Source organism: Osmia bicornis, unplaced genomic scaffold (assembly GCF_907164935.1).
Source record: "Osmia bicornis bicornis unplaced genomic scaffold, iOsmBic2.1, whole genome shotgun sequence".
Lineage (NCBI taxonomy): Eukaryota > Metazoa > Arthropoda > Insecta > Hymenoptera > Megachilidae > Osmia > Osmia bicornis.
Genome location: NW_025791149.1, coordinates 15,857 through 40,264, shown reverse-complemented (window position 1 = coordinate 40,264; position 24,408 = coordinate 15,857). Strand labels below are relative to the sequence as shown.

The 24,408-nt window shown below is 43.3% G+C and overlaps 2 protein-coding genes across 2 annotated transcripts; both read left to right on the top strand.

The window, feature by feature from the left end:
- Window positions 1-7,824: 7,824 nt before the first annotated feature.
- Window positions 7,825-9,508, top strand: LOC123988848. Its single transcript, XM_046289607.1, has 2 exons — window positions 7,825-9,423; window positions 9,491-9,508. Exons 1-2 carry the CDS (start codon window positions 7,825-7,827, stop codon window positions 9,506-9,508), a joined length of 1,617 nt encoding a protein of 538 aa, XP_046145563.1.
- Window positions 9,509-10,010: 502 nt separating this feature from the next.
- Window positions 10,011-15,442, top strand: LOC123988847. Its single transcript, XM_046289606.1, has 3 exons — window positions 10,011-10,278; window positions 11,156-12,089; window positions 15,349-15,442. Exons 1-3 carry the CDS (start codon window positions 10,146-10,148, stop codon window positions 15,440-15,442), a joined length of 1,161 nt encoding a protein of 386 aa, XP_046145562.1. The 5' UTR covers window positions 10,011-10,145.
- Window positions 15,443-24,408: the final 8,966 nt, after the last annotated feature.

The following is a 24,408-nucleotide window of genomic DNA, read 5'->3' as shown; positions in this document are numbered from 1 at the left end:
AAGGGTACGGTTGGTCCATCACCGGATGGCATTAAAGGGGTAAGACAAACGCGAGCGGGGAATCTGCTCTTAGAATTCCTCCCGTCGGCTGACCTTGAGGGTTTTAAGAGCGTTTTGGAGGGCAAACTTGGCCCCAAAATTAAAATCGCAAAACTACAGGAGAGGATTGACCTTGAAGTAAAGGGAATTGATCCGGACGCAGAACGGGACGAGGTAATTGAAGCCGTCCTAAGAGAAACTGATTGCCCTTCTGGTGAACTGAGGCTTAAGGTGTTCCGGACTGATCCCCGCAGAAATAAGGTGGCACTTTTTGAGGGCCCTGCGGCATCGCTGAGGTTGCTGGAACAAAAGAATAAAATTAAGATTGGGTGGACGGTGGCAACGGTTAGAGAGGTGCCCCGAATCATAAGGTGCTTTAAATGTCACGCCTTAGGACATATGGCCGCGGTCTGTAAGAGTGTCCCGGAGGGGGTGACTCACCTGTGTAGAAAGTGTGGGGAAGTAGGGCACCATATGCAGGTATGCGCAAGGCCAGCGAGATGCAGGCTCTGCTGCGAGGATGGCGTCTCGGAGGGGATGGCAGCTCATGTTGCGGCGTCGGTCAGATGCCCCAAGTACAGGGAGGCAGCAAGGCTAGTAAAAAAGAAATGGTGAATTTACTCGAAATAAATTTAAACCACTGTAGGGCGGCACACGACCTACTTACGTTTTCTGTTGATGAATTGGAGGCAGACGTGGTAGTGATTGCGGAACCGTATCAGACACCAGGCAACTGGTATAGCGACAACACCAAAAGGTCGTCGATTTGGGTTACGGCGAAGGGAGCCAAGTTGGCACGGTCCCTGGCCCCGGTGGTGAAGGGCGACGGATTTGTTGCGATACAGTACAATACTTTTTACATCTTTAGCGTATATATATCACCCAATATTGATGCCAAGAAATATGAAGAAGTGCTTACTCTATTATTTGATGCAGTGAGTGACTGCCAGCGGAAGAACAAGCGGATTATTATAGCTGGCGACTTTAATGCCAAGTCACCTATCTGGGGTTCGGATTGTAGGGATAAACGTGGGGAGACACTGGCACAATTCTGTGCCTCGAGCGATGTACACCCAACGTTAACGGGAGGCGGCATTACATGTGACCGGGGAAAAGGTTCTAAAATTGATATAGTGATTGGGAACAGGTCAGCATTGAAATATCTAAAAAGCAGCGCTGTTTTGGACTGTTTCACGGCGTCAGACCACAGATACCTTCTGCATACCTTGGACGAACCAGACTCGAAATCTAAAAAAGACGAGGCAAATCTGCTTGAACAGGTCAAGATTAATATTATAGAAAAGAAAGTCCTGGATGTTATACTTACCAAATATTCAGACCAAAATGTGCAAATTCCAAGGGGTGCAGGCACCATCGAGCATGTTGAAAATTTCATCGCAGACATAGAGAAGGCCATCAAGAAGAGTACGGTGGTGAGTACTCCCGCACAGAGAGGGCGTAATGGGGTCTCCTGGTGGAAACCGGAAATAGCTGAAAAAAGAAAGGAGGCTTTAAGGACCAGAAGACGCCTGACCAGACATAGGAAAAGACTAGATACTGTGTCGTTAAATGAGCTATTGAAAGAACATAAGAGGTGTAAAAAGGAATTAAATCGGGAAATATGTACGGCCAAGAGGGAGAGCTGGCAGGAACTGATACAGGCAGTAGACAACAATGTGTGGGGTAAGCCATATAAGACTGTCACCCGTTTGATTAAGGGGAAAACTCCTCCAGAGGTGCTGGATCCTGAAAAGATCGAAGGTATCGTTGATGGTTTATTTATTACACGGCCTGATAGTGGGGAAGCCTTCCATGAACAGATCCCCAGAGTAGAGGCCACTGCGGAGGAGCTGAGGGCAGAATCGTGGATTACCGAAGAGGAAGTGCAGAGAGCTGCGAAGAAGGTTGTCCCCGGGAAAGCCCCTGGACCGGATAGTGTCTCGTCTGCTGCGGCAAGGAAGCTGGGCATGTTGGCGTCCAAATGGTTGGCGTACATATTTAATATATGCCTTAAACAGGGATATTGGCCCCGACCGTGGAAAACGGGTAGACTGGTATTAATTCCTAAGGGCAAATTCTCGCCGGATCAGCCTGCAAGCGCGTATAGGCCCTTATCCATCATTTCATGTGTGGCCAAGATTTTTGAGTATATTTTGAAAGAAAGAATACTCATAGCGCTGGAAAAAGACGATCTGGCCCCCAATCAATATGGATTTCGCAAGGGGCGTTCTACGTTGGACGCCATGCGTTCGGTTATAGAACTGAGCGAAAGGGCCAGGAAAGTGCGCCGACACTGCCTCGTAATATTGTTGGACGTTAAAAACGCTTTTAACACCGTCAGGTGGTCCAGTATCTGCAAAAGCATGGAAAAGAGGGGATTTCCTAGAAATCTCATTAACCTCTGTAGCGACTATCTTAATGACAGGTGGGTGATCTATGAGAGCAAAGAAGGTAACATGACCTTCCAGGTTTTCGGGGGGGTACCGCAAGGATCTGTAATCGGCCCCATTCTATGGAATATGGTCTATGACGACTTACTGAGGATTAAATTGAGGAGGGATGTCTATTTCGTGGCTTATGCCGACGATTTTGGGGTCATAATTATTGAGAAGGACCTCGATAAGATGATAAAACTTGCTGAATTGACTATACAGGATATGTCAGAGTGGTATGAGAAGGAGGGGTTGGGCTTGGCACACCACAAAACGGAGGCGATATTATTAACAGGCAGGAAGGTGCCTTTTGGCCTGACATTCGAATGCGGAGAAACAATGATCACCTCGGCAAGAGAAGTTAGAAACCTGGGGGTTATATTTGAGAGAGATCTGACCTTCAAATCACACATAACGACCAGCTGCAACAAGGCCCTCATTTATGCTAATACACTGGCTCTCCTTGCACCGAACACCAGGGGAGCAGGGAATCTGGCAAGAAAATTATATTATACAGCTGCGATGTCCGTTATTATGTATGCACCCCCAATATGGGGAACCGGTCTTAGAAACAAGGGAAACCTGCTTGTCTTGCGTTCCACTCAGCGTACGGCCCTGCTCCGGGTGGCCCGAGCATACAGGACAGTCTCCGCAGATGCTTTATGTGTCCTGACGGGGCAAGTTCCCATAGAACTATTAATCAAAGAAAGAGAGAGAATTTTCAAGAATATGGCTGCGAGACAAAAAGGCAGGATAAACAGGCAACCAGAAGATGGTAGAAAAGAGGAGGAAAGAGAATTCACGTTACAAACCTGGCAGGAACTGTGGGACTCCTCCCTGAAAGGAAGATGGACCCACTCTCTCATACCCGATATCAAGAAGTGGATACGGTGGGGGCCACGGATCCTAAACGTCCATACTACGCAAGTTTTTTCGGGGCATGGATGCTTTGGGTCATACCTGGCCAAAATCCGGAAACAGAAGTCGGCAAACTGTTGGTTCTGCCCAGGTAAGGTGGGTGATCCGGCGCATTTCCTTTTTAAGTGTGATAGATGGCGTGCTGAGCGAATGCAACTGAACCAGATGGTGGGAGAGGACCTATGCATGGTTAATTTTATGCGGTTATTTGAATCCCCTGAAACAGGACCAATTATTAATAAATTTATTATTGATAGCCTAAGCGAGAAAGAAAGGTTCGAGAGGATGCTTCGAGCTCCTAAGAGAAACAAGGGTAGGAGGGCCTGGAATTACCATTGATTAACAACAATGGAGGATATTTCCTGTGATCAATATCAAAAAGAAAAAATAAATTGCTATTAGACTAGATTAGAACAAGATCTATAAATTGTATTAGTTGAAGATACGCTGGATAGAGCGTACTCACCTGTGACGCAGGTGGTCTTATGAGTATACTCGGGCTGATGGTCACCTCCGGAGAGTTTCAGGTGCTGGATACTACATAGCTCATATCTGGTAATCGCTGGTGCCTTGACAGACGTGACAGATTTAGGGTATTCGCTGCGTAGTATAGCTTTTTAGTTAATTTTAGAAGAAGTTTTACCTTATTCACTACATTGTTATGTATTTTTATGGTGCTGACGTTGATATAGTGCTATGCACTTATCTTTTATCCTTTTATTACGTTTGGACTTATCTACGGCAGTCGAATACCCTTTGATGGTTTTATTTACTTATTTATTTAACTTGGGATTACCTACCTACGGTCATATTAATTGGCACCTTTTAGCGGTGTCACGATGCGCCGCAGGGTGAACCACCTGTGGCCTAGGTATACTTAACACTTGGTACTGTGCAACCTTGTAAAATAAGAATAGATTGGATTAACTTACAACACTTGGGGATGCTGGCGCCTTCGAGGAGGAATTTGGGAGGCGTTAGTCTATTATTTTTTATCGTGATTCTGATGTTCGATTATTTGGTAGTAACAAGAGGTTTTTCGTACCACAGAAACTGGTTTTAAGTTGATCTATTTTAGACGATATGGAATTATACATATACCTTTGCTGACGCACGCAATCACAAAGATAGAACTATATATACCCTGAGAAGCCGTTTGTTCTACTGTGAAAATAGAGTTCATCGGCTCACGTGGCCGGGGCAAGGAATGTGCCCCGTGGCAGAAGCTTAATAATTATTAAAATTATTAACATTATCTTACTCGTTATTAATTGTTAGCCAGTTAATAATCGCGCTCCCAGAAAGTGATGGCCAGATCAGGCACTCTCCCCCCGAAGTAATGCTACACAGCGGTCCCAGGGGGAGTAGAATTTTCGCTGGCAACAGGAGGAGAAATCGAGGAAGAGTTTTTTTAGTGGGTATGCTAGACAAAGCACTAGGAGCCCCACACTACCGGGAGTCCACATACCCGGTGTGCGCAACGCATTTTTTCCAACCTCGTTATTAAAAAAAAAAAAAAAAAAAAAAGATATAGTATAAATGATACTGTTACTCAATGTACATTGATCTGTGGGAAGGAATCAGTATATTACAGCAGATCTAATGCAGATATAGTAATAAGGATATTGCCATTATATGTACATTGATCGGTGGGAAGGGGTCATTATATTACATTATATCTAATGTAGATATAGTAATAATGATATTGTTATTAAATGTATATTACATATCTAATTTAGATATAGTAATAACGATACTGTTATTATATGTATATTGATCTGTGGGAAGGTATCCGTATATTACATTATATCTATTGTAGATATAGTAATAACGAAACTGTTATTATATGTATATTGATCTGTGTGATTAAATCAGTATATTAAATTACATCTGATGTAGATATAGTAATAATGATATTGTTACTAAATGTACATTGGTCCGTGGGATTAAATCAGTATATTAAATTTCATCTGATGTAGATATAGTAATAATGATATTGTTATTAAATGTACATTGGTCTGTGGGATTAAATCAGTATATTACATTTCATCTGATGTAGATATAGTAATAATGATATTGTTATTAGATGTATATTACATATCTGATGTAGATATAGTAATAACGATACTGTTATTGTATGTACATTGATCTGTGGGAAGGTATCAGTATATTACATTATATCTATTGTAGATATAGTAATAACGAAACTGTTATTATATGTACATTGATCTGTGGGTGGGGATCAGTATATATCATTATATCTAATGTAGATATAGTAATAATGATATTGTTACCAAAATTACATTGATCTGTGGGAAGGCATCAGTATATTACATTATATCCAATGTCGATATAGTATAAATGATACTGTTATTCAATGCACATTGATCTGTGGGAAGGGATCAGTATATTGCAGGAGATCTAATTCAGATATAGTGATAACGATACTGCCATTATATGTACATTCATCGGTGGGAAGGGATCAATATATTACATTATATTCAATGTAGATATAGTATAAATGATACTGGTATTCAATGTACATTGATCTGTGGGGAGGAATCAGTATATTGCAGTAGATCTAATGTAGATATAGTAATAACGAAACTGTTATTATATGTACATTGATCTGTGGGAAGGGATCAGTATATTACATTACATCTAATGTAGATATAGTAATAATGATATTGTTACCAAAATTACATTGATCTGTGGGAAGGTATCAGTATATTACATTATATCTATTGTAGATATAGTAATAACGAAACTGTTTTTATATGTACATTGATCTGTGGGTAGGGATCAGTATATTACATTATATCCAATGTAGATATAGTATAAATGATACTGTTATTCAATGTACATTGATCTGTGGGAAGGGATTAGTATATTGCTGTTTGAGATTTGCTCGTTTATTAATTATATTTTCTTCTACATTATTGTTGTTTAAATTTACATTATACTAAAACTAATTATTTTATTCTATTAACTGTACATATTTGTTTGTATCTACTATTTATCGTTTATAAAATAAATCATATCCGACGGGCGAGCGAGGTTCGCGGTTCCCCGCCACTCGTCCTTCCCCTCACAGGTTCCCCCGGGTGGATCGAGTAGCTCGGCACCTGTAGGGGGGCGAGGCGAGACGGCGAAAGATATAAATATATCGACTCCGAGAATCCTCGCTCTCTCTCTTAGTCGGCATTGTGACAAAAGTAAACACGGGCTTATTACGAAACGCTTCTTCATCGAATTCCGTTGTAGATTAAAAACGTCTACGATCCTTCTGTGCATCGTTTAAAGGGATTCCCCAAAAAACGGATTAAATACCGATCCGCGATCGCGTCGAAGTTTTTTCACGCTCCAACGAGCAGCGTTTTTCGGAAGCTCGTCTCAATTCCTCGACCGTTTCGACGGAAAATTCGGAGCTTCAAAACATTGGTCCTTCGAGCCGGATCTTTGTCCGGCACCTCGATTTTGACCATCGCGAATCGGTACGTTGTTTTCCGGCCGTGAGTGCAGTGATCTGAGTGATCTCTTGGCGAACTGCGTCCTCAGTGCATCGAAGTACGATCCAACGGTGGCCGATCGCCCGCTGGACTTCCCGAACTGCTGGAAAAAGGGTTAAAGACTACAGTTTCTTGTGAGTTACGCTGACTTGATTTTCTTGCGTCTAATCAGAATAATCGTATTCTTTATCACGTACACGCCGTTAAACGGTCCGAATTTTCAAACCGCCAACGGTCGCGAATTGTGACCTTTCACGCGCGTGCTGTACGTCCTTACGTGTCGTTAGAGAACAGTTTTTGCGGGGTGACTCATCATGTCGACGTCACTCGAAAACCTACTGCGCTCTCAAGAAGACCTGGCCGGACGTATAGAGCGTTTCATGAGGAATACACTGAAGATCGGGCAAGAAAAACTTACTCTAATTATGCTGCAGCAACGGAGGCAGCTGTTAGATACTTATTGGCGTGATTTTTCGTCAACTCACAAATCTATTATTTGCGCAGCTGATAAATCAGTGCCTTACTTGAAGGAAGACGTTTTCAGCACTATTGAAGGTACTTACCTTTCGCACGTCGTGGACTTGGAGGAGAGGATTGCCCTACTCGCCCCAGACCGGAATAAGCCAGGAGACGAGAATTCTTCCGGCAAAGCGTCGTCAGGCGAACCGACTTTACCCACGATCTCGCTGCCCACGTTTTCTGGGGATCTCCTACAGTGGGAAAGTTATCGGGATCAATTCAGAGCTCTAATTCACGGCTCGAAAATGTTAAGTAAGGTGCAAAAATTACATTATCTCAAATCTGGTCTTACAGGTGACGCAGCAAAAATGCTTACCTGCACTCCGATGACGGACGGTAATTACGAGGCATCGTGGGCGTCCCTGGAGCGTCGCTACGGTAATAAAAGGATCTTAGCGGCCTCACACATGCGTCGCATCCTCACCTGTGCTCCCATAGTAAAGGCGTCCTCTCAGGAAATTAAAAGGATCCTCGACGAATTCCGCCAGTCAAGGAATGCACTCGCCTCTTTGGAGCGACCGGTGGAGTCGTGGGACGAATGGTTTTCGTTCCTCCTCACCGAAAAGCTGGATCAAATCACGAGACTCGCTTGGGAAACTTCCTTGGTTGATCCCACTACGCTTCCCCCGTTTGAGGCGTTAGTGGATTTTCTGGAAAATCGTGCTCACGCTATTATTTCTGCTCAAGGTACGAATGCGGCGACGCCCCTCCTCCAGTCCAAGGAAGGCTCCAAGCGGACACCCGTTGCAAATACTCGACCAAGGGTAACATTGACCACGAACGCCAAGGAAACAGCCAAGCCTAAGACAGCAAAAACGTGCCCGTCGTGTGCTGGCTCACACACTCTTGGCCACTGCACTAGGTTGAAGAAAATGAATCCGCAAGACCGTTTGTCGCTGGTAAAAAAGGTAGGCGTGTGTACAGCATGTCTAAATTCAGGTCATGAAGTTGCAGCCTGCAAGTCAAACTTTCGCTGCCTGGTTTGCGAGGCCAATCACCACACATCGTTACACGATGCCTTTCGGGAAGATCAACCATCGTCATCCAAGGCAAATATAATTACACCGAGCACGAGTGCTGCTTATACGGTCCGATCTCAACGGGTGATTTTGTTGGCAACCGCGCGGGTCCGCTTGGAGTCGACTGAGGGTCGCACTTTAGACGTCAGGGCTCTTTTAGATCCAGGCTCTGAGTCGTCATTTGTTAGCGAGAAGGTCGCGCAATCGCTCCAGCTACAGCGGAAAAGTGTGAGGGTGTTACTCACCGGTTATCAGGAGAAGAGCGTCGGGATGGCCAAACACGAAGTCTCCGTCGAGCTTACGTCCTGCGCAGACAGCGACTTCCGCATCACTCTTAACGCGTTGGTGACAAGGAAAGTCACCTCTCCAACTCCGTCTCATCCAGTGGAGGACCATCCATGGATTCACATGCGGGGATTGCCGCTGGCCGATCCGGAGTTTAGATTACCACGTAGAGTCGACGTACTTCTTGGAGCTGACGTTTGTGGGTACCTTTTCTTGGAAAATAAGGTAGGCCCTCCTGGAACTCCGTCGCTGGTCCGCACGCCGTTTGGATGGTCCCCTTTGGGGCCGGTTTCGACCTCCGACGATCCAGCTTCAGGGGTGGCTCGGGTGCAACTCATCCGAGGCCTGGATGATCTCCGAAACGACCTGCAAAGATTTTGGGAGCTTGAGGAGGTCCCTTCGAAGTCTCCGTGGAGCCCTCAAGACACAGCTTGTGAGGAGTATTTCAAGGAAACGCACTCACGTGATGAACTAGGTCGTTACGTGGTGCGGCTCCCATTTCTGAAGGCTACACCCGAAGACATCGGAGTACCGCGACGTGCCGCTCTTCAACGGTTTCTGGCTGGCGAACGAAGATGGGAGAAGGACTCCTTTTTGCAAACATCTTATGCGGGCTTCATGGAGGAGTATCTGAGACTGGGCCACATGGAACCAGCCTCCAAGTATGATGTCGCTAACGCCAACTACCTGCCTCACCATGCAGTCTGGAAAACCACCGGGTCAGGAAATAAAAGGATTCGAGTTGTCTTTGACGGATCTTATGTTTCAGGCAACAGACCTTCGCTGAACCAGGCTCTTGCGTCAGGACCACGTCTGCAGTCCGACCTTTGGCTGGTGCTCACTCGGTGGAGGTTCCCGAGATGCGTATTTTCTACGGACATAGTAAAGATGTTCCGTCAGATAGCCGTCCATCCTGACGATCGAGATTGGCAGCGCATACTGTGGAGAGACGAAGCTGGAAACGAAGTCCGCGACTTTCGTTTAACCACGGTCACCTACGGGACAACTTCAGCCCCTTACCTTGCTCTACGAGTTCTACAACAGCTGGCAGACGATGAGGAACAACGATTTCCTTTGGGCGCAGCCATCTTACGTCGAAATTCCTACGTGGACGACCTGTTGGCTGGAGCCGACGATCCTGCCAAGGCTGAGGAGTCTCGACAGCAGCTAATCAGCATCCTCATGGCCGGCGGGTTCCCTCTGGATAAGTGGACGCTGAACTACACGTCCCAAGGGGAACCTAGTGAAAGAGATCACAAATTCCTGCAGGTGAGCAACGATGCGGAGACGCTAGGACTGACTTGGAATGCGGTGGCAGACACGCTTACTGTTACCTCGGCCAAATCGGACCAACCGTCAACCATCCGAACTTGGACGAAACGACTCGTCCTTTCTTACACTGCTCGACTCTTCGATCCGCTTGGATGGGCCTCACCAGTATTCATACGCGCCAAAACACTACTGCAAGATCTTTGGTTATCAGGAGCAGATTGGGACGAACCGCTTTCAGTCCGCCTGGAGGAGTCGTGGCTTCAGTTTCGTCAAGATCTGGAAGAGGTAAAGACTATCTCATTACCACGTTGGGTTAGTTACAGGGATGCGATGCAAGATCACATCGAGCTACATGGCTTTTGCGACGCCTCCGAACGAGCATACGCCGCTGCAGTCTATGTACGCTTACCAAGTACCTCCACCATGGCGAACGTGCATCTCCTCATCGCAAAAACGAAGCTCGCTCCAATCAAGCTCTGCAGTATTCCGCGCTTGGAATTATGCGGAGCTCTGCTACTGGCTCGACTCATGGTGGCGGTTCGGGACGGCATACTTCCTCTACGAGCCACCTTATATGCGTGGACGGATGCATCGGTGGTACTATCCTGGGTCCAATCGCACGCTTCCAGGTGGAAGCCCTTCGTCGCACACCGCGTGGCGGAAATTCAAACGTTACTCCCAGACGTGGATTGGCGTCATCTTCGCAGCGGCGATAATCCGGCGGATTTAGCAACCAGGGGAGTTACCGTACAGGCTCTGAAGGAAGATGAGCGCTGGTGGCATGGCCCTTCGTGGCTTCAGACGCCCTCCAGTGATTGGCCGTCCTCCATTCGTTCTCAGGACGATTCACTCTCAGAGCAAAGATCTACCGTCCACACCATCGCAGCCGAACATTTTGAATCTGAAAACGACTTACTATGCCGATTTTCGTCGTTGACAAAGCTAGTACGCATTACAGCTTACCTGAGACGCTTCGTGTGGAACACTCGGGGCAACGACAGCAGGCGAACGGGTTTCCTGACTTCCACGGAACTCGATGAGGCTCGAAAATGTATACTCCGACTGAGCCAATCGGAATATTTTTCCGAAGAATTACACAATCTAAAAACAGGTAAACCGATTAAAAGTAAATCCAATGTATTAGCCTTACGGCCTGTTTTAGATGACTGCGGGATCATTCGTGTGGGTGGAAGATTGGATCATGCATCGCTCACCTACGATCAACGGCATCCAATCCTCGTTCACCGTCGGTCTAATTTGGCTGAGCTAATTGTTCGGGCAGCACACGCTCAGACTCTTCATGGTGGCCTCACGTCGACACAAAGCTTCGTCCGTCAAACGTACTGGATTCCGCAGGACCGCACTCTCCTCAAACGCATCCTAAGAAATTGCGTACGCTGTGTAAGATTCCAAGGTAACACGGGTACGCAGCAAATGGGCTCCTTACCTGCTTCACGAGTCCAGCCTGCCAGGGCCTTCCTTCGCAGTGGGGTCGACTATGCTGGCCCAATCACCCTCTGCATGTCAAAGGGTCGCGGCCAGAAGACGGTCAAGGGCTACATCGCCGTGTTCGTCTGCCTCTGCACCAAAGCTGTCCACCTGGAGCCAGTGTCCGACCTGTCTGCGTCCGCGTTTATCGCGGCCTTCCGACGGTTCGTCGCGAGGCGAGGACGCTGTGCTCACCTCTTAAGCGACAACGCGACGAATTTTCGGGGTGCAGATGCGCAGTTGAAATCTATGTTCAAACGAGCTTCTGAATTTTACAGGGAGGTTGCTGAGCTAATCGCCAACGAAGGAACGAATTGGGAATTTATTCCACCCTACTCACCTCACTTTGGCGGCCTGTGGGAGGCGGCGGTGAAATCCGCGAAGAGGCATCTTCTTCGGTCAGTAGAGGGTCACAGGCTGACCTTCGAAGAACTGACAACATTATTGTGCCAGGTGGAAGCGTGTTTAAATTCACGACCGTTATCACCACTCACGAACGACCCCAAAGACTTCTCCGCACTAACACCGAATCACCTCATTACGGGTCACTCACTGTCGGCGATTCCGGAATCACCGGAAAATTTAAATTTCGACGGAGGACACAAAAGGTGGGCCCTCGTACAAAAATTAATTGAACATTTTTGGCGTAGGTGGAGTAAAGAATATCTGGGCCAACTGCAACACCTTCCGAAGTGGCGGAAGGCGCTTCCTAACCTCCAACTCGGAACCCTCGTCTTGCTAAAGGAGGACTCGACACCACCAACTAAATGGCCGATGGCGCGCGTCGTGAAGGTCCACGAGGGAAAAGATGGCCTAACACGTGTGGCGACCGTCCAGACTGCTACCAGACTGACCACACGTGCAATCACACGGTTGATTCCACTCGTGTCGCCGAACGATACGGACAACGCTACGGCTAAGAAGACGTCTCATGATACGTCTGTCACGGCGGGCGGCGGCACTCTACCGGCAGACGAGCAGTGACGCAGTAGCAACCGCCGATTCTTGGAAACGGTCACGTCGTTGCCGTTCCGACAACGAGGCGGGCGGCATGTTTGAGATTTGCTCGTTTATTAATTATATTTTCTTCTACATTATTGTTGTTTAAATTTACATTATACTAAAACTAATTATTTTATTCTATTAACTGTACATATTTGTTTGTATCTATTATTTATCGTTTATAAAATAAATCATATCCGACGGGCGAGCGAGGTTCGCGGTTCCCCGCCACTCGTCCTTCCCCTCACAGGTTCCCCCGGGTGGATCGAGTAGCTCGGCACCTGTAGGGGGGCGAGGCGAGACGGCGAAAGATATAAATATATCGATTCCGAGAATCCTCGCTCTCTCTCTTAGTCGGCATTGTGACAAAAGTAAACACGGGCTTATTACGAAACGCTTCTTCATCGAATTCCGTTGTAGATTAAAAACGTCTACGATCCTTCTGTGCATCGTTTAAAGGGATTCCCCAAAAAACGGATTAAATACCGATCCGCGATCGCGTCGAAGTTTTTTCACGCTCCAACGAGCAGCGTTTTTCGGAAGCTCGTCTCAATTCCTCGACCGTTTCGACGGAAAATTCGGAGCTTCAAAACAATTGCAGTAGATCTAATGTAGATATAGTAATAACGATACTGTTATTAAGTGTTTATTACATATCTAATGCTGATATAGTAATGACGATAATGCTACAATCTGTGCATTGATCTGTGGGAAGTGATCAGTATATTACATTATATCTAATTAAGATATAGTAATAATGATATTGTTATTAAATGTACATTGGTCAGTGGGAATAAATCAGTATATTACATTTCATCTGATGTAGATATAGTAATAATGATATTGTTATTAAATGTATATCACATATCTAATGTAGATATAGTAATAATGATATTGTTATTAAATGAATATTACATATCCAATGTAGATATAGTATAAATGATACTGTTAGTCAATGTACATTGATCTGTGGGAAGGAATCAGTATATTGCAGTGGATCTGATGTAGATATAGTAATAACGAAACTGTTATTATATGTACATTGATCTGTGGGAAGGGATAAGTATATTACATTATATCTAATGTAGATATAGTAATAATGACATTGTTACCAAAATTACATTGATCTGTGGGAAGGCCACAGTATATTACATTATATCCAATGTAGATATAAGATAAATGATACTGTTATTCAATGTACATTGATCTGTGGGAAGGAATGAGTATATTGCAGTAGATCTAATGTAGATATAGTAATAACGATACTGTTATTAAGCGTTTATTACATATCTAATGTAGATATAGTAATGACGATAATGTTACAATCTGTGCATTGATCTGTGGGAAGTGATCAGTGTATTACATTATATCTAAAGAAGTTATAGTAATAATGATATTGTTATTAAATGTACATTGGTCAGTGTGATTAAATCAGTATATTACATTACATCCGATGTAGATATAATAATAATGATATTGCTATTAAATGTATATTACATATCAAATGTAGATATAGTAATAACGATACTGCCATTATATGTACATTGATCGGTGGGACGTGATCATTATATTACACTATATCTAATGTAGATATAGTAATAATGATATTCTTATTAAATGTACATTGGTCTGTGGGATTAAATCAGTATATTACATTTCATCTGATGTAGATATAGTAATAATTGTATTGTTATTAAATGTACATTGGTCTGTGGGATTAAATCAGTATATTACATTTCATCTGTTGTAGATATAGAAATAATGATATTGTTATTAAATGTATATTACATATCTAATGTGGATATAGTAATAACGATACTGTTATTGTATGTACATTGATCTGTGGGAAGGTATCAGTATATTACATTGTATCTAATGTAGATATAATATGATATTGTTATTAAATATACATTGGTCTGTGGGATTAAATCAAGATATTAAATTTCATCTGATGTAGATATAGTAATAAAGATATTGTTATTAAATGTATATTACATATCTAATGTAGATATTGTAATAACGATACTGTTATTATATGAATATTGATCTGTGGGATGTTATCAGTATATTATATTATATCTATTGTAGATATAGTGATAACGAAACTGTTATTATATATACATTGATCTGTGGGAAGGTATCAGTATATTACATTATATCTAATGTAGAAATAGTAACAATGATATTGTTATTAAATGTATATTACATATCTAATGTAGATATAGTAATAACGATACTGTTATTATATGTACATTGATCTGTGGGAAGGGATCAGTATATTACATTGTATCCAATGTAGATATAGTCATAATGATATTGTTATTAAATGTACATTGGTCTGTTGTATTAAATCAGTATATTAAATTTCATCTGATGTAGATATAGTAATAATGATATTGTTATTAAATGTATATTACATATCTAATGTAGATATAGTAATAACGAAACTGTTATTATATGTACATTGATCTGTTGGAAGGTATCAGTATATTACACTATATCTGATGTAGATATAGTAATAACGAAACTGTTTTTATATGTACATTGATCTGTGGGAAGGGATCAGTATATTACATTATATCTAATGTAGATATAGTAATAATTATATTGTTACCAAAATTACATTGATCTGTGGGAAGGGATCGGTATATTACATTATATCCAATGTATATATAGTATAAATGATACTGTTACTCAATGTACATTGATCTGTGGGAAGCAATCAGTATATTGCAGCAGATCTAATGCAGATATAGTAATAAGGATATTGCCATTATATGTACATTGATCGGTGGGAAGGGATCATTATATTACATTATATCTAATGTAGACATAGTAATCTTTTTTTTTTTTTTTTTTTTTCAGAGGTGGAAATGCCTTACGCAGACCCCCGCAACATTTTGCGGAGGGACTGTGGGACTCTCCCTCCAGCAATTTAGCCGAAGGGCCTACCCACTAAAACCACCTCTGACCCCACGTAAGAGCCCAGACCGGAATCCGCTCATCGCATTACTTCGGTCTGGGCCCGTGGCGTGCTCGCCTGCGCAAGCAGCAGGCCTCCTCTATTCTACCGGGCCTGGACGGGGTCCTGTAGACACCCATCGACCCTCTTCGCCACCAGGACAGAGGCCGCGAACGCCGCGACCGCGTCCCACAGTTCTACGCTCCGCAGCATCACTCCCACGATGTTTTCGGGGGTGATGTCGTGGTCAGCTGCGTTGGCCACTGCGGAGCGTTCCTCGCTAAAGCGAGCACAAACGAAGAACGTGTGGAACGCGTCGTCTCGCTCGGCGTCGCAGTAGTAGCACGTCGGGGACCTGACTTTGGCCATCCGGTACAAATAGTTCCGGAAGTAGCCGTGCCCTGACAGGAGCTGGCTGAGGTAGAAGTCTACCTCGCCGTGAGCTCGCTCCTGCCAGGGCCCCAGGTCCCCGATCAGCCGGGCTGTCCACCGGCCCGTGCCGCCCGCGGTCCAGCGGCGCTGCCACTCCGAGAGAGTTTCAGCGCGCGCTATCCCCGCGGCCTCTGTCCTGTCCATCTCCGAGCTCAGCTCGAAGATCCTCCTCCTCTCCTTGGCGAGAAGATCGATGGGGAGGATCCCAGCGATCGCGAGCACTGCAAGTGCGGATACTGTACGATAACAGCTAGCGACTCGCAGCGCTCCGCGACGCTGGACGGAGGCCATGCGTGCCCTGTATTTCTTGATGTCCAGGGCCCCAGCCCATATCTCAGCTCCGTACAGGAGCATGGACTGGACGGTGGACATCAAGAGCCTACGTTTCCCCGGCCTCGGCCCGCCGATGTTGGCCATCAGCCTGCTCAGCTCTGCCGACTTTGCCGTCGCCCTGTCGGAGACTGCGCGTATGTGGTCCCAGTAGGTGAGCTTGTTATCAAGCATCACCCCCAGGTACCGTGCGCTTCTACGTGTCTGGACAGCCACGTCACCCACCATCATAGGCACGACGGTGGGTATACGCCTCCTCGTAAGCACGACGATCTCGGTCTTCTGGATCGCCAGCTGGAGGCCGTGACTGTCCATCCAGTCTCCGACCCGCCGCATCACCTGGTTCAGCTTGAGCTGCGCCAGCTCGATGCTACGGGCGGTGATGACGACGGCGATGTCGTCCGCGTACGCGACAAGGTACACGTCATCGGGCATTTCGATGCTGAGTAGGCTGTCGTACAAGACGTTCCAGAGGTCGGGTCCCAGAACGGACCCTGCGCTGCCCCGGCTGAGACTGCGCGACTTCTGGAACCCTCTTCCGTCTCGTACGTAAGCCAGCGATCACGGAGGTAATCGCTGGCCATGGCCAACAGATAGCTGGGGACTCGAAAACGCTCGAGCGCCCGCAGCATATCTATCCACCTCGCCGAGTTGAACGCGTTGCGAACGTCCAGCGTGACGAGGAGGACCAGCGGGCGGGCCTGGTGGCACGCATTGTCCGCACGTCCGACAGCTTCGACTACATCGGAGATGGCACTGAGGGTGGAGTGCCCTCTCCTGAAGCCGTGCTGTCGGTCCGACAGGTCACCGGCGGCTTGTACTGCCTGAAGCAGGCGAGCCTTCAGCATCTTCTCCATCACCTTACCGGCTGTGTTTAACATACACAGCGGTCGGTAAGATGACGGAGAGTCCGGGGGACCGTTCCCCTTGCTGATAAGTACAAGCCGCGCAACCTTCCAGGGCGACGGGAAGACGCTTGCCCGGAGGCAGGGGTTGTACATTTCCAGCAAGAGGTCCGGGTGGAGACGCGCCACCATCTTCAGGACCTCCGCTGGAATGCCGTCCGGGCCCGGGGCTTTCCTGGACTTCAAGGAACCCACTGCTGACAGCAGCTCCTCCCGAGTGAAGGTGGGGACGGTCTCTCCGTCACCCAGCTCCGGATAAAAATCCCTTGCTGGATGTTTAGGAAACAGTCCGTCCACCACACGCTCGGTGGTAGCTGCGTCCATCGTGCTCTGCGCGGCGGGCGACCGGATCTTGCGGGTGACAAGCTTATAGGCTTGTCCCCAAGGGTCGCGGTTCACCTCGTCGCACAGCTCTCGCCAGCAGCGGGCTTTACTATCCTTGATAGCCCGATTAAGCGTCTTCTTTGCCACCTTGTACTCGGCTGACCTGTCGGAGGCCTCCGTTCTACCGCGGGCTCGTTGCGCCAGTCTCCGTAGCCTCAGACACTCCCGTCTGAGACCGGCGATCTGGTCCGTCCACCAGTATGCCTGGGCTCGGCCTTTCCACGGCTTTTTGCGGGGGATCGAGGCGTCGCAAGCCCGAGTGATGAGCCGCATGGTGTCGCTGACCAGGGCCTCAGCGAAGCCCCTATCGGGGCGATCGCCGGGGGCGGATGGTATGCCCCCGAGGCCGCGACTCAAACACTCGGCGAACTTTTCCTCGTCCAGCTTGGCCGTGTTCCAGCCAAGTGGGCGCTGAGGATTGCGGTGCTGTGCCGCTCTACCGGACGATATCTGGAAGGTGATGTACTGATGATCACTACCAGTGAAATCTTCCATCACCCTCCAGCCCACGGCTCGGCGACCCAGACACTCCGAAACCAGAGTAACGTCTGGAATGGAATCGCCGAAGCCGGGTCGTCGGTAGGTCGGTGTAGTGCCGGTGTTGAGCACTATCAACCCCAGCCTGGATGCCATCTCCATAACCAGTTTGCCCCTGGTGTTGGGAGCTGGCATCCCCCACTCTAGAGCCCTGGCGTTGAAATCGCCTGCCACAACGAGCCCGCCGTTCATGTCGCGGAGCGCGTCTTCCAGGTCGTCGAGCTTTTCCCGGAACACGCAAGTGCTATCGTTGGGGGAGAGATAGACACTCACGTATGTAACGTCCCGGGATTTGGCCCAAACGAACCCACGACCCGCTCCGCGACACACCACTGGAACCTTCCGGAGGTCCCTCACCCAGAGCGCGGCGACGCCCAGGTCGTCGACGTACCACGACGAGCAGTCCCGGTTCCGGTACTGCTCGCTGATTACTACAACATCAGCGCCCATTTCAAGGGACAGCTGTGTGAGTAAATTGTCGGCGACCTGGCTGCGGTTCAGATTGCACTGAATCACCGTCGCCATTGCGTCCCGCGCTTCTGGGCACTGAGGACGTCTCGGAAGGCCTTACAGCCCCCAGACCCTGGTGCGTGATCGAGCTGCTGCACGCCCAGCTCGGCGCAGAGCATGCAGCGTGGAGGGGAGGTGCAGTCGTTGGACTTGTGATTGTCCTTACCGCACCTCCAGCAGGCCTTGCTTCGGTCTGGGCCCTTGCAGTCCCGCTTCGTGTGCCCATAGGCTAAGCACCTGAAGCACTTCGGGACTTCGGCCCAGCGCCTGACTCGGCAGTTTATCCAGCCGATCTTGATGCGATTTCTCGCGATCAGCTGGATGGAAGCCGCCTCCTCGGCAACCACCACTGCCTTGCGTTGCTCACTGCTGTTTGGCGCGAGCATGGTGACATTCAGCTACCCCCTTAGCTGGTCACCAAGAGCTCTCACCACAGCAGCGCGCACCTCCTCGCCGGTCGTGCAGCAGTCGAGATCACATATCTCGACGCGCATGCGCGGTACCAGGGTCCTGACCTCCGCGGTGTCCCCCACGGCGGCTTTGATGGCGTCCTGGAGGGCACGCTGGTCCTTGCAGCGCGCCAACTCCAGCAGTACGCCGCCCCCCTGTGTCTTCCGGATTTGGCGGAACTCCGTCTCCGTCTCCTCCGGACGCACCTGCCGGATTGTACCCAGGACGTCCGCGTAGGACTTCCCGGCTACCGGCTGCACGACGGCGGCGCTACGCTGCGGCCTGCGCCGCCGTTTCCTCTTCCTCCGCTGCTTGCCCTTGGCAGGCGTCGGCGGAGGTGCCACGGACTTAGCCGCGCCCGCCTTCAGCTTACCCGGCGCCGTTCCGGGTTTTTTGGGGGCGGCGTAGATATTGTAATAATGATATTGCTATTAAACATATACTACATATCTAATGTAGATATAGTAATAATGATATTGTTATTAAATGTACATTGGTCTGTTTGAATAAATCAGTATAATACATTACACCTGATATAGATATATTAATAATGATATTGTTATTAAATGTATATTACATATCAAATGTAGATATAGTAATAACGATACTGCCATTATATGTGCATTGATCGGTGGGATGTGATCATTATATTACATTATATCTAATGTAGATATAGTAATAATGATATTGTTATTAAATGTACATTGGTCTGTGGGATTAAATGAGTATATTACATTTCATCTGATGTGGATATAGTAATAATGATATTGTTATTAAATGTATATTACATATCTAATGTAGATATAGTAATAACGATACTGTTATTATATGTATATTGATCTGTGGGAAGGTATCAGTATATTGCAGGAGATCTAATGCAGATATAGTAATAACGAAACTGCCATTATATGTACATTGATCGGTGGGAAGGGATCGTTATATTACATTATATCTAATGTATATATAGTAATAATGATATTGTTATTCAATATATATTTATCTGTGGGATTAAATCAGTATATTAAATTTCATCTGATGTAGATACAGTAATAATGGTATTGTTATTAAGTGTATATTACATATCTAATGTAGATATAGTAATAACGATACTGCCATTATATGTACATTGATCGGTGGGAAGGGATCATTATATTACATTATATCTAATGTAGATATAGTAATAATGATATTGTTATTAAATGTACATTGATCTGTGGGATTAAATCCGTATATTAAATCACATCTGATGTAGATATAGTAATAATGGTATTGTTATTAAATGTATATTACATATCAAATGGAGATATAGTAATAACGATACTGCCATTATATGTACATTGATCGGTGAGAAGAGATCATTATATTACATTATATCTAATGTAGATATAGTAATAATTATATTGTTATTGAATGTACATTGGTCTGTGGGATTAAATCAGTATATTGCATTTCATCGGATGTAGATATAGTAACAATGATATTGTTATTAGATGTATATTACATATCTAATGTAGATATAGTAATAACGATACTGTTATTGTATGTACATTGATCTGTGGGAAGGTATCAGTATATTACATTATATCTATTGTAGATATAGTAATAACGAAACTGTTATTATATGTACATTGATCTGTGGGTAGGGATCAGTATATATCATTATATCTAAGTTTGATATAGTAATAATGATATTGTTACCAAAATTACATTGATCTGTGGGAAGGCATCAGTATATTACATTATATCCAATGTCGATATAGTATAAATGATACTGTTATTCAATGTACATTGATCTGTGCGAAGGGATCAGTATATTGCAGGAGATCTAATTCAGATATAGTGATAACGATACTGCCATTATATGTACATTCATCGGTTGGAAGGGATCATTATATTATATTATATCTAATGTAGATATAGTAATAATGATATTATTATTATATGTACATTGGTCTGTGGGAATAAATCAGTATATTACATTACATCTGATGTAGATATATTAATAATGATATTGTTATTAAATGTACATTGGTCTGTGGGAATAAATCAGTATATTAAATTTCATCTGATGTAGATATAGTAATAATGATATTGTTATTAAGTGTATATTTCATATCTAATGTAGATATAGTAATAACGATACTGTTATTGTATGTACATTGATCTGTGGGAAGGTATCAGTATATTACATTATATCTATTGTAGATATAGTAATGACGAATCTGTTATTATATGTACATTGATCTGTGGGTAGGGATCAGTATATTACATTATATCTAATGTAGATATAGTAATAACGGTATTGTTATTAAATGTACATTGGTCTGTGTGATTAAATCAGTATATTAAATTTCATCTGATGTAGATATAGTAATAAATGTATATTACATATCTAATGTAGATATAGTAATAACGATACTGTTATTATATGTACATTGATCTGTGGGAAGGTATCAGTATGTTACATTGTATCCCATGTAGATATAGTAATAATGATATTGTTATGAAATGTACATTGGTCTGTGGGATTAAATCAGTATATTAAATTTCATCTGATGTAGATATATTAATAATGATATTGTTGTTAAATGTATATTACATATCAAATGCAGATCGGTGGGAAGGGATCATTATATTACATTATATCTAATGTAGATATAGTAATAATGATATTGTTCTTAAATGTACATTGGTCTGTGGGATTAAATCAGTATATTAAATTTCATCTGATGTAGATATAGTAATAATGGTATTGTTATTATATGTACATTGATATGTGGGAAGGTATCAGTATATTACATAATATCTAATGTAGATATAGTAATAATGATATTGTCATTAAATGTACATTGGTCTGTGAGATTAAATCAGTATATTAAATTTCATCTCATGTAGATATAGTAATAATGATATTGTTATTAAATGTATATTACATATCAAATGTAGATATAGTAATAACGATACTGCCATTATATGTACATTGATCGGTGGGAAGGGATCATTATATTACATTATATCCAATGTAGATATAGTAATAATGATATTGTTATTAAATGTATATTACATATCTAATGTAGATATAGTAATAACGATACTGTTATTATATGTAAATTGATCTGTGGGAAGGTATCAGTATATCACATTATATCTAATGTAGATATAGTAATAACGATACTGTTATTATATGTACATTGATGTGTGGGAAGGTATCAGTATATTACATTGTATCCAATGTAGATATAGTAATAATGATATTGTTATTAAATGTACATTGGTCTGTGGGAATAAATCAGTATATTACATTACATCTGATGTAGATATATTAATAATGATATTGTTATTAAATGTATATTACATATCAAATGGAGATATAGTAATAACGATACTGCCATTATATGTACATTGATCGGTGGGAAGAGATCATTACATTACATTATATCTAATGTAGATATAGTAATAATGATATTGTTATTGAATGTACATTGGTCTGTGGGAATAAATCAGTATATTACATTACATCTGATGTAGATATATTAATAATGATATTGTTATTAAATGTACATTGGTCTGTGGGAATAAATCAGTATATTACATTACATCTGATGTAGATATATTAATAATGATATTGTTATTAAATGTATATTACATATCAAATGGAGATATAGTAATAACGATACTGCCATTATATGTACATTGATCGGTGGGAAGAGATCATTATATTACGTTATATCTAATGTAGATATAGTAATAATGATATTGTTATTGAATGTACATTGGTCTGTGGGATTAAATCAGTATATTGCATTTCACCTGATGTATATATAGTAATAATGATATTGTTATTAGATGTATATTACATATCAAATGTAGATATAGTAATAACGATACTGCCGTTATATGTACATTGATCGGTGGGAAGGGATCATTATATTACATTATATCTAATGTAGATATAGTAATAATGATATTGTCATTAAATGTACATTGGTCTGTGAGATTAAATCAGTATATTAAATTTAATCTCATGTAGATATAGTAATAATGATATTGTTACCAAAATTACATTGATCTGTGGGAAGGCATCAGTATATTACATTATATCCAATGTCGATATAGTATAAATGATACTGTTATTCAATGTACATTGATCTGTGGGAAGGGATCAGTATATTGCTGGAGATCTAATTCAGATATAGTGATAACGATACTGCCATTATATGTACATTCATCGGTTGGAAGGGATCATTATATTACATTATATCTAATGTAGATATAGTAATAATGATATTGTTATTAAATGTATATTACATATCTAATGTAGATATAGTAATAATGATATTGTTCTTAAATGTACATTGATCTGTGGGATTAAATCATTATATTACATTATATCTAATGTAGATATAGTAATAATGATATTGTTATTAAATGTACATTGGTCTGTGGGATTAAATCAGTATATTAAATTTCATCTGATGTAGATATATTAATAATGATATTGTTATTAAATGTATATTACATATCAAATGTAGATATAGTAATAACGATACTGCCATTATATGTACATTGATCGGTGGGATGTGATCATTATATTACATTATATCTAATGCAGATATGGTAATAATGATATTGCTATTAAATGTACATTAGGTCTGTGGGATTAAATCAGTATATTAAATTACATCTGATGTAGATGTAGTAAGAATGGTATTGTTATTAAATGTACATTGGTCTGTGGGACTAAATCAGTATATTAAATTTCATCTGATGTAGATATCGTAATAATGGTATTGTCATTAAATGTATATTACATATCAAATGTACATATAGTAATAACGATACTGTCATTATATGTACATTGATCGGTGGGAAGGGATAATTATACTACATTATATCTAATGTAGATATAGTAATAACGAAACTGCTATTATATGTACATTGATCTGTGGGTAGGGATCAGTATATTACATTATATCTAATGTAGATATAGTAATAATGATGTTGTTACCAAAATTACATTGATCTGTGGGAAGGCATCAGTATATTACATTATATCCAATGTAGATATAGTATAAATGGACCTCAAAGGTCCCGCGGAGGCCTACATCTTTCTCCGCGGCGCCACGTGCCAACCCCTCCTCCTCACGGTGAGGTCCGGGCACCGGATTTCCGGTGGCGAACGGGGCTATGGCTTAGGTTCATTCGAGCTACGTGCGTAGCCAATGGAACGAGATGAACCGACTAGTAGCTTAGCCTAGTTGCGGGTGGAAGCACCAGCACCACCCGCTGCAGCTGCTGAAACAACTTTGTAGTGGATTGGACTATTATGACGACTTGGCAATCTCACAGGTATTTTCTGAAACTTATAGAAAACTATGGATTACACGAAAAACGGTAAAAAATCTTACGGTGCAG

What these genes read in the sequence shown, in the direction of transcription:
- LOC123988848 (XM_046289607.1), top strand. Translation starts at nt 7,825, where the DNA reads ATGCGTCGCATCCTCACCTGTGCTCCCATAGTAAAGGCGTCCTCTCAG.
- LOC123988847 (XM_046289606.1), top strand. Translation starts at nt 10,146, where the DNA reads ATGGGCCTCACCAGTATTCATACGCGCCAAAACACTACTGCAAGATCT. An exon ending in TTCGTCAAGATCTGGAAGAG is followed by an intron (nt 10,279 to 11,155) that starts GTAAAGACTATC and finishes GGCCTGTTTTAG; the next exon opens with ATGACTGCGGGATCATTCGT. An exon ending in TTCGACGGAGGACACAAAAG is followed by an intron (nt 12,090 to 15,348) that starts GTGGGCCCTCGT and finishes TTTTTTTTTCAG; the next exon opens with AGGTGGAAATGCCTTACGCA.